Source organism: Rhinichthys klamathensis, unplaced genomic scaffold (genome assembly GCF_029890125.1).
Source record: "Rhinichthys klamathensis goyatoka isolate OS25496 unplaced genomic scaffold, OSU_Roscu_1.1 h1tg000140l_1, whole genome shotgun sequence".
NCBI classification, from domain to species: domain Eukaryota; kingdom Metazoa; phylum Chordata; class Actinopteri; order Cypriniformes; family Leuciscidae; genus Rhinichthys; species Rhinichthys klamathensis.
This window is the reverse complement of record NW_026606675.1, coordinates 1,908,440-1,924,020: the sequence shown is the minus strand read 5'-3', so window position 1 is coordinate 1,924,020 and position 15,581 is coordinate 1,908,440. Positions and strand designations below refer to the sequence as shown.

Genomic DNA, 15,581 nt, shown 5'->3' with positions numbered 1-15,581 from the left:
AAAGACTCACAGGATGGAAAGTGAAATTGAGGACACAGGAAAAACCTATAAATTGTTGCCAACTAAAGCAGCATTTCCAAGAAAACACGCCTTGCAACATTTCAAAAAGTTCTACGAATATGTCATAAACTGCCAATTTTGAATGTTAGAAGCAATCGGTGACATAACAAAATGGCAACGTTCACTCAAACCAAATAGTGAGCTTTTTTAAAACTCATCCACATAATTATGCTATCGTAATAGAATAAAACTACAATTTCATCCAATATATTAATGAGATACTGCATAACAGGAATGACCGCAGCATCTATTTGAGAATCAACACGCTGGTTTTCACTTCTATTTTTGACCAATGACTCTCCATGCGTTAAATATAATAGTGCTGCTTTAAATTGTGTATCTATAAATGACTCTAAGAGATGTAGCCTATTCCACCCAAATGCAACTGTAGCCTAAACACTGAGGTCAGAATAAGAGTTTTGGAAGAGAAATTATTTGAATTATGTGTGTCCACCTCTCTTTAACTTGCAACAAGAATCTGCCATCGTACAGTTTACTATGACACCACGGATTAAGGGCAACTACAAATTATGAATTTTCAGTTCTGATCTACAATAGCTTATGTTTCTGCTGAATCGGATGGATTCGTGTCACATGTATTAGTGAATTGTTTTTAAATATCCCAGAATACTGACTAGCAGCAAATAAACGCTTTGCAGAAGCGGAGTCACATTAGCCAAACTCTCTAGTGCAGAGATCCTCCAGGTATTTCAATGACACATAAGTGAGGATTATTATAATAACAACATGTCATTAAGATTATATCTCTGGCCTACAATCCAAGAGATGGTCTGTTTCATGCTAACTTGCATTTATTATAAACATGGCATATAGGTTTATTGCCATGATTACAAAAGGACCATATATTGATGACTATTATTACACGGCTCTCGAATACTTGATTTTGATTGATCAGTCATGCTATAATATTAATATTTTTTCTTTTTTAATGTTCCATTTTTTTACTTAGCAGAAGCTTATAATATACGATAGCCTACAGTTAAAATTACATAATAATTTCAACTTTTATATATTTTTCAAATTTGATATACATTATGTCCACAATACTTTTTTTATAATTAAGTGGGATAATGTCCAGTCAGTATCAGGGGAAAAAAGACATGATCCCCAACACTGATGACATTTACGCTCTGTCGGGAATCTCTGGATTATTTGTGTGATAATGACTGACTGGCTGTACATTATTATCCTTATATAATATCATTATGTATTCTGTGTTTGTGAGCAAACACATGGCAGAAGGGAAACTAGTGTACTACCCGTGTTCTCAATTATTTTGGGCAATGTGGAAATTTAGCGCTTAATCTCTGTATAAACAGATAGTGATTTTTTCAGAATGAGCAACTAAACAGTATTTAAGAGCTGATCGCTGTCCTGTTTAGTTTGGGGGAGCGAAAACCACTAACGCACTTGTGCGATCATGTCCTCTAGAACCGGCCAAACATTTCACTCTGCATCTGGAATTGGACTGAGGAAATATCCAAACAGAAGCATTGCTCTGAGGGCTATTAAAACCAGAAAGGCCAGCTGTCAGGTCAGATCTAAAACGAGGACCCAAAACAAAGCAAGCTCTGTCATTTGGCTGAAGTGTATTGTGTGCTAAAAAAAGGGGAAATGTGGCTGAATTTGACCATACATGGAGGGACAGAGTGAATTCCTCGGACTAGGGAAGCACTGAGCTCAATTCTTGCATTCCAGCCATTTTTCAATATAGTAAAAATAGTTATAATTTATCCATTACCATATATGTTTACATTGTCATCTAACAATTAAAAGATGCATGCATGTGGAGCTGTTCAGTCAGGACGTTAATTTGTAGGCCAACCAGGAAGATTAATTGACCGTTGGTTCCCTCAGGAATTTCTAATGGATTTGTAGAATAGGAGGTCTGTGGTACAAAAGGTCTGTGGTAAACTGTAGGCTACTTAAAGAGAAAACATAATTGTCAACTGTCATATACCTCAAATGGGAATTTTGAAACTGAAGCTAACAAGTTGCTACATAAGCATTACAAAGATTATCCAACGAATTACACAAATCTCTGGGAGTCACCAGTGACCAGATTTCACCCCTCTCAACACTTTTGGTTGTCTTTTAAAAACAATATCAGCCTAGATGGTAACAAAGCCATGACTCACAGAGATTACATTTTTAGATATAGCCAGACAGTGCGGACACTACCCACAAAATAAATGTAAAACTTACAGTAAAGGTACAATATGTAACTTTTTTTTGTTCGACATAATAATAAGGGTCAATACATCATCAATCCTTCTTTCAAAACATTTTTGTCTTACCCTGATTCTCTATGGTAAGCCTATCATAAGTGTTTATATTTTAGACCTGACCTGACAGGATGGTTTTCGCTGGAAATTGCGTATAAACATCACTCGCCCATGTGTGTCTAGTCATATCTGTTTTATTGAACAGTTAAATTGCCATAAGTAGCTTAGAGTTAATTGAAAAGCATTATCTATTGTGAAGAGTTATATTCATCTGCACAGTTATGCAGAACCGAAGCCAAAACAATGTTCTTACGCAAAATGTATATGCAGTTTTGTTTTTTAACCGCTAAAGGGCCAAAAGTTACATAATGTACCTTTAAATTTCAGCTGCTCCACACTCAAAGCTGCTATGACTTAAGATGCATAGTGCACAAATTGTACTTATATCTTTATATTTTATGATTTTTTACCATGTTTTTTGTATTTTGTAAGTTTGAAAGCTTTAGTCCCCATTTTTTTGTAATTGTAAGTGAGGTAATCCTAACTACAGACATTAGGCCTATTTTACTCATAATTTGAAAACCGCTCTTCTAAAAAAGAAAAAATAGAAAACATACTGCTTACAAATGCTAATTCTTTTGAATTTAGGACTACAAACTGAAGAGTTGCTGTTTATGTTTGTTTGTGGAGCGTAATGTACAAATAAATGAATACAAACAGAGACTGTTTTAATCTTTGTGCAGATCAGCTCATTCAGCAGTTCAATTCAGCACTAATGTGCTGGGCATAAAGGGAAAAGGATGTGAATATCTATGGACAATCTGTCCAAATATTTATTTCCACAAACAAATCAGTTATTGCCGTTATTAAGGGGTGATTTATTTTGTTTTTGTAAAAACAAACATTATATGGGCGAAGTTACTGGAAGCACAGACAGTGCTACTTTTAAACAGCTTGATTTATTTTCCACGAATTCCAAACACTTGACTCAGTAGAAACGTAGGGAACCTTGAGAACAGAGACTTGTTTCAGTCATCAAGATCTAAACAAGATAATTTACAGCCTATAATTTAATTCAAGATACATCCTAGTGAATGATGGAACCCCAGCTTTAAAATGCTTGCTTTGACAACTCATTCGGTGAAGCCAACCAAAAACAATTACTCTCAGTTCTAAGGTGTCTAAAGCTAGACCTTCATTATTTGGTTATGTTGACACTCTCTGGGGAGCATACAGAGCAAGGACAGCTCTCACATACAATTCAAACTATCTAAACAATAAAAGAAACCTAAATTATAAAGCAATGCAAACCAGCATTGTAGAATGATTTCTGAAGGATCATGTGACACTGAAGACTGGAGGAATGATGCTGAAAATTCAGCTTTGCATCACTGGAATAAAGGACATTTTAAAATACATTCAAATAGAAAACAATAATTTTAAATTGTAATAATATTTCACACAATATTACTGTTTTTACTGTATTTTTGATTAAATAAATGTAGCCTGGATGAACATACTAGACTTCTTTAAAAACATAAAAAAAATCTTGAGTGATCTAAAAATGTTTATGAATGTTAAGAAATTAAGTTTCTCTTTTTTTATTTTCAGAACTGACTGAGAAATATGTTAAACATATAGCCTATATAGTCTGGCAGAACCAACGCTATCTGTCACGGTTTATAAATCCTATGCTTCCTTCTTGTCTCGTGTTTCTGTTGTTGTGTGTGTGTGTGTGTGTGCTGATTAGGTGGGCGTGCCTACCCATTAGCAATCATTACCGATTAGTCATCACTCCCGTCAACAGCTGCAGCTCATCTCATCATGTGTATATATACTTATCACTTTCTCATCTCCTTTGTCAGATCGTTGTTTGTGGTTTCTCGGTGTATGTGTTCCAGTCAGCGTCTCAAGTCTTGTGCCTTCCTTGTTCCTGTTTTGTTCCTGTGGATTCGTTGGATTATTCTCTTCACTGGACACTTCACCACACTGCTGCACTGTCTTCACCAGACCATCTGACCATCGGGGTCCCTGCGCCACTAACCTGTCTTCTCTGGACTCATTACCCAATACCTCATATTAAATAATATTTCACTTGCATCTTGCTTCCTGTTCTCATTACCTGACACTATCTCACAACCAATTCGTACGAATTCGTACGAGTGATTAAAAGGTGGCTAATTCGTAATTCATACGACCTCACTCGTACGAATTTGTACGATTTGTCTAAACCCACATGATGGGTAGGTTTAGGGGCGGGTCAGGGGTAGGTCATTCGTACGAATTCATACGTATTTGGTAACTCGTAAAATATGTACGAATTAGCAAAAATCGTACGAATTTGTACGAGTGAGGTCGTATGAATTAGTACGAATTAGCCACCTCGTCAAATTCGTACGAATTGCCCTATTGAGTTCTATATAAAAAAAACAATGGAACCTTCAATAAAACACCTTCCCTTATTTATCAAATGAAATGCAGAATTGAGAATCGAACATGTCAGGACAAAAAGTACAGTTTTGCTCTTACTCTCTTTTGGATGCAGGCGTTATATGCCATCATGGCTTCAGTGCCAGCAGCACTATCTCATCTTTCTCCCATGCTTTGTTGGTTTTGGCATCAAGCCTAGTTTCTCTGCCTCATCTGAGCCTGGCAATTCGGTGCAAGCCAAAAAGTAAAGTTCACATCACCAGTGCCCTTTGGCATTTTTTCGTAAATGTGTATTTTATACTCACTTTTATCAGAATCAATTAGATTCAACTTTTATGTTTGCTGTTTGGAATTTTTTTAGCAGATGCTTGTTTTCCCAAATTGAATTAAACTTATTACAGGTCCACATGTTTTAAGTGTCTTTAAACGGGGTGAAGGTGTGGCATAGGTGTTTTTTTAAGGTCTTTAATAGAAATGCATAATTTGATGCTCAACAATTTTGGTTTCATAGTTTAAATAATTGTTTTGTGTTTATATAAGAATGAATGAGTCTGCTACCTGATTAAAACTAATTTAACTCAAACAGATCAGTTTAATGACCGATGTTAATCTTTTTCTTATTAAGGCAAATCATTTGACTCAAAGCCAATGTTCAGTGGAGTCTGAGCTTTTAATTTGAACACATTGTTATTGTTCACATTACTCATGCTGGAATGACAAATTAGCTTTCACTAGAATAAATGAGATATGACTGGACATTTCATCAAAAACAATCAGAGAAAAAGAATGTTAAAGTGAACTGTTCTTTTCCCTTCCTGTAATTGACAAAAAAAAAACATATTGGAAATCTTGTTTTGAGTCAGCTGATGGACATCACTATCTGTTGTGTTCATTTAACTTCTGTAACAAACCATTTCTGTCTTTACTTCCTCACTGACAAAGGCTGCGGTGTCAGATGTCATTTGAGAATTGAGTTGAACTTTACATCCATATACTGCAGTTCATCCTATTAAAGGGCAAAATGCACTTTCCTTTTGTAGCAGAAACACAACTAATCTTAGATCTTTGAGTTGCATGTCCTCACCTGCCTACCCTTTAAAAATAACCCACTTCACTGACTTTGCCAGCAATTGACCTTTGTGTAGCTCTGTGTTAGAAATAACAGTCTCTTTGTTCTCATGTGTTCATTAGTCTTTCCTTCTGGGACTTCTCACAAGAATAAAGCATCACACAATAACTGAGTTTTAGCTACAAAGACAAAGCAACAAATATATTCCATTTAGTTAATTTAAGGCATTTATTGAGCTATAGAACAATGATATCATCAATGTGCGGTTATTGTTCCAATCTGGCCATCCGGTGGAATAAAGTGCCAATAAACTCAAGTCTACTTTAAAGTGACCATAAGAGACCTTAATGTTTTATAATGTATTCCCCAGAAACATGAAATACAGCACTCTTCAGGGACAACTGAGTGATATTTGAACTTCACATTGGCATTTTGTATACTGTGCCAAAGTGGAAATCCATTATATCAGGGTATGAAAAGAGCAAGGGAACATTTACTCTTTTTTCAGTTTAAGCCCACACCCTTTTTCTTTTTCCTCAGAAAAGAAAAAAGTTCTCATGGAGAAAGACAAAAATGTGCTTCAGTATATCTGCTATTCTCAGGGAGTTATGGAATTGGAGGCTTGAGCCATGTTTATATGTCTTGTGTTTATACTACGGGGCTGTAACTGTTGAATGATTGATTCTGATTGGTTGACGAACGTTCTAATGTGTGCAATTATTTTCAGGGAAACCCAGGCTAAAGTAGTTCCAGGCAGATCTCGATCGGCGCATAACAGTTCCATATCACTTCGCCAAATGATTTCAGTTATTTGTTCTTTACAGCCCACAGAACTAAAACCCACAGTGACACTGACCGAGCAAACAAATATAGGCTAAACGATAGGATAAAAACGACCAAAGTTTATTGCCACAAAATTACGTTTTATTGTGTATTTTGCATTTAGTATTATGGAAAAGCACATATCTCTTCCTCGCGCTTTTCCCCGCACTCAAACACACATAACTTAGCCTACATACAGTTTGGACACATACTCCCATGTTCTCAGCGCTGCTCTAACGATTTTGCGTAAGAAATTAATGTAGTCCCACACACAAGACAAAAACCTGACAAACGTTTTGAAATACATCATCTGACCAATGTTTTGAGGTGTGGTAACCGTAATATACAGGTCCTTCTAAAAAAATTAGCATATTGTGATAAAGTTCATTATTTTCCATAATGTAATGATAAAAATTAAAATTTCATATATTTTAGATTCATTCCACACCAACTGAAATATTTCAGGTCTTTTATTGTTTTAATACTGATGATTTTGGCATACAGCTCATGAAAACCCAAAATTCCTGTCTCAAAAAATTAGCATATCATGAAAAGGGTCTCTAAACAAGCTATTAACCTAATCATCTGAATCAACTAATTAATTCTAAACACCTGCAAAAGATTCCTGAGGCTTTTAAAAACTCCCAGCCTGTTTCATTACTCAAAACCGCTATCATGGGTAAGACTGCTGACCTGACTGCTGTCCAGAAGGCCATCATTGACACCCTCAAGCAAGAGGGTAAGACAGAAAGAAATTTCTGAACAAATAGGCTGTTCCCAGAGTGCTGTATCAAGGCACCTCAGTGGGAAGTCTGTGGGAAGGAAAAAGTGTGGCAAAAAACGCTGCACAACGAGAAGAGGTGACCGGACCCTGAGGAAGATTGTGGAGAAGGACCGATTCCAGACCTTGGGGGACCTGCGGAAGCAGTGGACTGAGTCTGGAGTAGAAACATCCAGAGCCACCGTGCACAGGCACACGTGCAGGAAATGGGCTACAGGTGCCGCATTCCCCAGGTCAAGCCACTTTTGAACCAGAAACAGCGGCAGAAGCGCCTGACCTGGGCTACAGAGAAGCAGCACTGGACTGTTGCTCAGTTTTGCATGTCATTCGGAAATCAAGGTGCCAGAGTCTGGAGGAAGACTGGGGAGAAGGAAATGCCAAAATGCCTGAAGTCCAGTGTCAAGTACCCACAGTCAGTGATGGTCTGGGGTGCCATGTCAGCTGCTGGTATTGGTGCACTGTGTTTTATCAAGGGCAGGGTCAATGCAGCTAGCTATCAGGAGATTTTGGAGCACTTCATCCTTCCATCTGCTGAAAAGCTTTATGGAGATGAAGATTTCATTTTTCAGCCCGACCTGGCACCTGCTCACAGTGCCAAAACCACTGGTAAATGGTTTACTGACCATGGTATTACTGTGCTCAATTGGCCTGCCAACTCTCCTGACCTGAACCCCATAGAGAATCTGTGGGAAATTGTGAAGAGAAAGTTGAGAGACGCAAGACCCAACACTCTGGATGAGCTTAAGGCCGCTATCGAAGCATCCTGGGCCTCCATAACACCTCAGCAGTGCCAAAGGCTGATTGCCTCCATGCCACGCCGCATTGAAGCAGTCATTTCTGCAAAAGGATTCCCGACCAAGTATTGACTATTGAGTGCATAACTGAATATAGTTATTTGAAGGTTGACTTTTTTTATTTTATTAAAAACACTTATTTTATTGGTCGGATGAAATATGCTTATTTTTTGAGACAGGAATTTTGGGTTTTCATGAGCTGTATGCCAAAATCATTAGTATTAAAACAATAAAAGACCTGAAATATTTCAGTTGGTGTGCAATGAATCTAAAATATATGAAAGTTTAATTTTTATCATTACATTATGGTAAATAATGAACTTTATCACAATATGCTAATTTTTTTAGAAGGACCTGTAAGTGGAATAATTGACGGGCCGTTGAATTAGCCTATTAGAAAAATAATGCACACCCGAACTGTAACGGCCGCGACACGCATTATTTTTCTAATAATTCAACGGCTGGTGTCCTGAAATTTCATCCTACCTTATCAATTAATCCTATTATTATGCTTATAAAATGGTTAGTTCCAGTCCTTGATTCTGATTGGTCAATGGCTGTGTTTTATCACGATAAAACTATGACCGCTTCACCCATCCATCGGTGACGTGTATGTATCACTACACATATGTTTCTTAGTGTTGCTTGCCAAAGGCAATCCAAACCCAAAGAGGGATATCTTCACATCTGAATGTCATAGAGTTGGTTTATATCATTCATACTGACAAGCAGCCTTTGGAGTATGCCAAGCCACTCTATAACAACCAAACAGATTACCCTAGAAACCGTTTAGCAAGACCCATTTCTCTGCATCAGAACATTGTATAGAGTTTGGCATAGGCTCTTTTGACTTAGGCTAGCAATCAGCACTTCCATAATGCTACACATGTTAACAGTGAATAGCTACATGCTAATTGCAATTAGCTAAGTGCTAAATCATGCTAAGAACATGTTAAGAATTCTATAAAGCTCCACAGTAACCATCTGTGACAACTACCAACCACCTAGCAACACCATAGCGATCAGCCAGAACACCCTAACAACGTCCTAGCAACCGCCTAGCAATGCCTTAGCAACTACCCAGAACACCTTTGCAACCATTTAGAGACATCATCGGCACAACATTTGTGAGATCTTATATTTGGATCTCAGCACCAGAACATTGTACAGACATGGGGGTGGGCTCTTTTGTTTTGGGCGAGAAATCAGTCTGTAAATATCACCATGGTAACTTTATAACCACACCCTAACAACTGTTTAGAGCCACCTAGCAACCATATTGCAACATATAGAAGCCATATTTCAGCTCCACATCATCGTACAGACATGGTTGTTTCTCTCTTGCAATTGCAATCGTGCAGAACACGTCGCATCTGCCCAGTGCCGAGTTTTGCCACTACAAGAACCACTCACATTTTCTTCAGGAAATGTATATTCTAGTTCTCATTGATATTGTTAATTGAAGCTTAGAGTAGAGTATTTTGAGAGATGAAGTAACGTTAGTGAGTGTACCTGCATTTACAGTAGATATAACATTTTCCTTCAGGTCAGTCCTATATTCGTAATAAAAAATCCGTTTGAATGTCGCTGTGATATCTTGTCCTTTTAACAGTTAAGGGGTTTTCCCTTGCCCTGACGACACGGATAGTCATCATTTGTCAGTTGCGTCTAGCTTTTACCCTTGTTCAATCACAAGTTTCAGTCCTTTCTTCTTTTCTGACTGACTCACGAACGTTGCATTAATACATATTTTTTGGACTTAATATTGTGTGGTAACCGTTTTATAAAAGCAATGAGATACTTGAGGCTAGTGCTGTATCGTGAATAAGTATTAATAAGACTTATTCACGATACAGCACAGCCTCACGCACAGGGCTGCCAAGTGCCAACTCTCAAAGCATTGAGCGTGACACTTTTCACACGCTCTCACGCCACACATCCAGAACTCACGCAGAGAAAAATCGTGACGCATTTACCTCAGAAAAAGCCCTTTAATGACCATAGCATGTTAGTTTTGTTAGAAAAATTAGCTATAGAGAGGAGTATTTTGCTAAATATGAGCACTATATTACATATTTATTATAATTTTACTTATATCATTAAAATATTATGTTGTTATCATAATAAAAACCGCATCATATTTATTTTAACACCTTATTGGCTGCTTAAATATACGTTTCAACCGTTTTAAACAGTGTAAAAAAATATTTTCCGTAAACAAAGAAAGTACAAGTCAGAGCTGCAATAATGAGACAGCAACATTTCGCTGCTCGAGCACTTTATTGACAAAATTCTAAATCGTTCACATTATCACACATAAACATACTAACACGTAAAAAAATATATGTTTTTAAGATGCGATGAAACACTTTGGATGAGTTCACAGATTTTCCAAGCTGGTTTGGCCAAACACGTGAGCATTTCGGTTCTGACGTCATGAAGGATCTTGAGTATGAAAACTTTTACAGCAGCAGCAACGCGGTGTGTGTGTGTGTGTGTGTGTGTGTGTGTGTGTGTGTGTGTGTGTGTGTGTGTGCGCGCGCTATACTCCTGATCAGGTCACCAAATGAATGAATCCGGCTCGTGTATGGGCAATTTTTAAAGCACCATCTAACTTTGGATTCAATGCATTTATCACTCGTCATTAGTGATGACTTGGCTTCTGTTGTGGGTTCTTCTCGCTTGTGTACCACAGGTAAGAAACACAATTATTTATTTAAGGGTTATTTTTTTAACCTATATTGAAATTAAATAAACGCATGCAGTTAAATCCATGCATGCCAAGTATTAGACTATATGTGCTAGCCATCAGCCACGAGATGGATTATTTGGATTAGATGATATTTGTTATTTGGAGACAAAACAAACACGCGGTGGAATAAAATATTAATTAATATTTTAATTTGTGTTAACAGAAAGGTTCTGCCTGCACATTACAATTGATTTGACCTATGTATATACCTGATTAAATTGAATTACATTTTTTTTTATAATATTACTTATTTTCTGTGTAAAATAAAATGAATATAAAAAATAAATATATTAGAGCAGCTTACAATTATTCTCAAATATATTCTACTCTCTAATAAGTGTTTAAAATGAGACCCCTTCCTTATTATCAGACGTTACGTAACAGTTTTGGCATCAGTAATTCTAATCCCCCTATTTTCCTTTTTTTTTTTTTATCACATTTAAAAAAAAAAAGAATCCACATAATTAAAATTGAAATGCGCTTTAAATATGTGACAGGCATTCTTAACAAATGACCTAATGTTTCACGCATTTAAGGAATGCAATGACAACACATGACACTGTCATGTGTGAGACTATTCTATTAGACATTCTCTGACTATACTGCCACCCTGTGGACTGAAGATGTTGGTCAAGATGCAAAGCGAGTATTCAGAGAAATACTCTTATTGGTTTGAATCATTTGACATTTTTAAAGCTTAGTTCCCTCCATTTTGTCTTTGAACATGACAGCCACTCTCTGTGTTTTAGATACTTAGAACTGCCACACTGACAGCAATTTTATGCCTTAATTATATTAACTATGGCAACTATCTGCTGCTAAACTCACACACGCTATAAGAGGTCAAAGGTTAAGGAGCCCTACAGCTGTAAACCAACAGTTCGGTTTACTTTGTGTGTGTTGGCATATCAATCAGTCATGTTAATCAAACATAAGGGCCTAAAGCAGTCGACATTTATCATCATGACCTGTCCTTTAAAACTCATTATTTACATCAGTTTGACTACCATAATTGATGGGGTACAAAAAAAAGTGACATTGGCTAGTGGCTACCATAAGATGATACATATTTTTGTCTACCCACCCATTAGCTCTATTTGTTTCTTGACCTGATGTGCAATAATTTGCCAGTACAAAATGAGATCCATAAACTGACAACAAGTCTATTGCTATTATAATTTGATACATGCAGGAAAGTGTAATTAGAACTGGTTCATTGCTCTGAGATATATATCTTATGTATTGGCGAGTAATGAAGCTACACAGATTCCAATTATAAATGGCAGCATAAACTGCATTTAGACGCTAAATTGAAATGTTTTACATGTCTGAGATAAATAACAACAAATGAAGATGTTTATCTGTGTCACCTAAGACTAAATCATGTAGTGAGGACATATAAATGCTTCATTCCGACCCATTTTTCACAATGTCTGTTGCCAGGAGGGAACATGAGGGAAAGAGAAACAAAAGCCTAAATGTGTCAGAAACAGGAATCTGTTGGGACTTGTGTCTTGTAGATTCACAGGGCATTTTCCCAGGATTCTCCTAAGATGCTGTCCATACCAGAGTCCGTGTCCCCGGAGCCCTATAACCGCACCCAGTACTGCCAATGGCCCTGCGAATGCCCTGAAACTCCCCCCACCTGTCCGCCAGGTGTTAGCCTGATCACGGATGGCTGCGATTGCTGCCAAGCATGTGCCAAACAGGTGGGGGAGGTTTGCAACGAGAAAGAAAACTGTGACCATCATCGTGGCCTTTACTGTGATTACAGTGCAGACAAGCCTAGGTACGAAAAAGGAGTATGTGCGTGTAAGTGTCATTGTACTAACACAGCCTTCTTATTAACACTGTGTTCCGCTCTTAGATTAGATTACGATGAAGATTTAAAGCTTGGATTAAGGTGGACACCGAGCAGAATACATTCTCTCCACCTTTTAGCATACGTTTCCATATAAAACACCACATGCTTTTCTTGGAATTGTATCCACCTTGGATGTGATAAATTTGACTTGACTCATTTGGCTCTTTTTCGCTGTCCAGATTTGCCAGGCACTGGCTGTGAGCACAATGGTGTGATCTATCGCAACGGCCAGAGCTTTCAGCCCAATTGCAAATACCAGTGTCTGTGTGTTAATGGGGCGATTGGATGTGTGTCGCTGTGTAATGAGTCTCAGCCCCCCAGGGTCTGGTGCCAGAACCCACGGCGAGTTCAAATCCCCGGCCGCTGCTGTGAGCTGTGGATCTGTGACGAGTCCAGGAGGGGGCGCAAGACAGCGCCACGACACACAATGGCCGGTATGATCTCAGGCATAGATATCCATAATAAAGGCTAGATGTCTCGTCCGCGCTGCTGGCCAATGGAGGTCGACGTCCGCACCTGGCGGCCATCTTGTCACAGGCAGCTCGCTCACTCGTAACATTGTGTTTTATGGTGCATGTACTTTTTAAATAACCATAACTTGCTCAACTTTCTACCGATTCTCAAACGGTTTGGTTTGTTATAAACGTCAGAGATGTAGTTATGACACTGCACACTTATGAATAATAAGTGTATAAATAAATAATCATCCAGAATTATAGCCACGTTAATAACGTTTGTAAGAAACCAAACCGTTTGTAAATCCGTCAAGATTTTAACTAGATAAGAGTATTTGTGTTCGTGCTGATCACTCATCTTACATCAGGGACCACAGAGCCCGACAGAAAGCTTGCCTGTGACAAGATGGCCGCCAGTGATGACGATAGAGACTCCGCCGTAAGACATCTAGCCTTTATTATGGATGTCTATGATCTCAGGTGTCTACCGTACTTCCAGCAATTGAATGAAAACTCATTCTGGGCAGATAAGAATTGATCTGCATAATTAAGAGATAACATAAAGGGATTTATGTTGTCTTCTTTTACTTGTGGTGTTGTGATTAGCATCAGTTACCAAAAAATATATAGGCCTACCACTATATAACGATGTTTTTCACAGTTCTGATTTTTATTTTTATTATTATTTATATTAAAACATATTGCCAACAGAATATTTCAAGGAAACTGCTGTTTTTTTCTACATTAAGATAGAAAAGTATTCTGGCCTGATTTTCTATGGTCAGAATTTGTGGTTTCCAGACCTGGAAATGTCTATAGTAAATATACATTTTGTAGTCTTGATCAGTTAATTATATTATGATTAAATTTTTTTTATATTTATTATACTAAATATAATGTAAATGTACACCACTGTTCTACAGTTTGAGGTCGGTAAGATTTTAAAAAAAAAGAAGTCTGCAGAAGGCTTCATATACATATATTTGATCAAAAACACAGTTTTAAAATACATTTTAGAATGTAATTTATTCCTGTGATGATAAAGCTGAATTTTCAGCATCATTACTCCAGTCTTCAGTGTCACATGATCCTTCAGAAGTCATTCTAATATGCTGATTTTCTGCTCAAGAAACAGTTCTTAATGTTAAAAGCAGGGAACCGTCTGTGATACGCTTTTTTTCAGGTTTCTTTTATGAATAGAAAGTTCTAACTAACACCATTTATTTCAAATAGAAATATTTTGTAACATTATAAATGTCTTTACTGTCACTTTAGATCAGTTTAATCCATCCTTGCTGAATGAAAGGAAATAAAAATCGTAAAAAAAAAAAAAAAAACATTACTGACCCCAAACTTGAATGGTAGATAATTGGAAAATAATTTTTAAATCTCACGAATGAAGAAAGCATTCATTGTTTTCTCTGCATTCTTACAGCCCTGTCTAGTATAAAGGACAGCTGGCACAATAACTGTGTGACCCAGACGACCTCCTGGAGTCCCTGCTCAAAGACCTGCGGCCGTGGAGTGTCTTTACGCATAACTAACAACAACAAGCAGTGTCAGATGGCCAAAGAAAGCAGGCTCTGCAACATCCGGCCTTGCAAAGTGGACATCACAAAGCACATCAAGGTACAGCAAGAGCACAAACATCACATTTATTGTTATATAATGAATATCAAATTTCCAACTGAGAGCGATATGAATGACTATAGTGTAAAAAGGATGTTTTTTTTGACTCTCCACAAGCCTGGAAAGAAGTGCTTGAACATCTACAGGGTGGAGAGGCCACACAACTTCACCATGTCTGGCTGCACTAGTACAAAAACATATTGGCCCAAATATTGTGGCGTGTGTACTGATGAACGCTGCTGCATCCCCTTCAAATCGAAGACCGTGGAGGTCGACTTTCAGTGCCCGAACGGATCCGGCTTCACCTGGCAGGTCATGTGGATTAACGCCTGCTTCTGCAACCTGAGCTGTAAGAACCCCAATGACATATTTACAGATCTAGAGCAATACCATGAGAGAAGTGAGATTGGAAACTGAGTGTACAAGACATTGCAGAAAAGTCAATAATAAGATTTGGGTGAAAGCCACAGATTTGTTTTTCTTTAATTTGTTAATAGTTAGGGTTAGGGTTAGCCATCATCAAATGACCATCATCATTCTTTCTTGTATGAGACTTTTTTTCCTATTGGAAAAATTGAAATAAACGGACATTTCCTAATATATGCTATTTTAAGACTATGTGGCCTCTTGCAACCCAATTATTCACATCTGTTAGGTTATTTCAACCAAGATTATTATT

At 37.5% G+C, this 15,581-nt stretch overlaps 1 protein-coding gene across 1 annotated transcript; it reads left to right on the top strand.

The window, feature by feature from the left end:
• The first annotated feature begins 10,739 nt into the window (after positions 1 to 10,739).
• ccn4a (cellular communication network factor 4a) lies at positions 10,740 to 15,396 on the top strand. Its single transcript, XM_056257640.1, has 5 exons — positions 10,740 to 10,897; positions 12,475 to 12,766; positions 12,998 to 13,252; positions 14,709 to 14,902; positions 15,020 to 15,396. Exons 1-5 carry the CDS (start codon positions 10,853 to 10,855, stop codon positions 15,317 to 15,319), a joined length of 1,086 nt encoding a protein of 361 aa, XP_056113615.1. The 5' UTR covers positions 10,740 to 10,852; the 3' UTR covers positions 15,320 to 15,396.
• Positions 15,397 to 15,581: the final 185 nt, after the last annotated feature.

Bases quoted from the DNA above. Each gene is read 5' to 3' on its own strand.
- ccn4a (XM_056257640.1), top strand. From the start codon at position 10,853: ATGACTTGGCTTCTGTTGTGGGTTCTTCTCGCTTGTGTACCACAG. The intron at 10,898-12,474 runs GTAAGAAACACA...TGTGTCTTGTAG, and splicing joins TTCTCGCTTGTGTACCACAG to ATTCACAGGGCATTTTCCCA. The intron at 12,767-12,997 runs GTAAGTGTCATT...TTCGCTGTCCAG, and splicing joins CGAAAAAGGAGTATGTGCGT to ATTTGCCAGGCACTGGCTGT.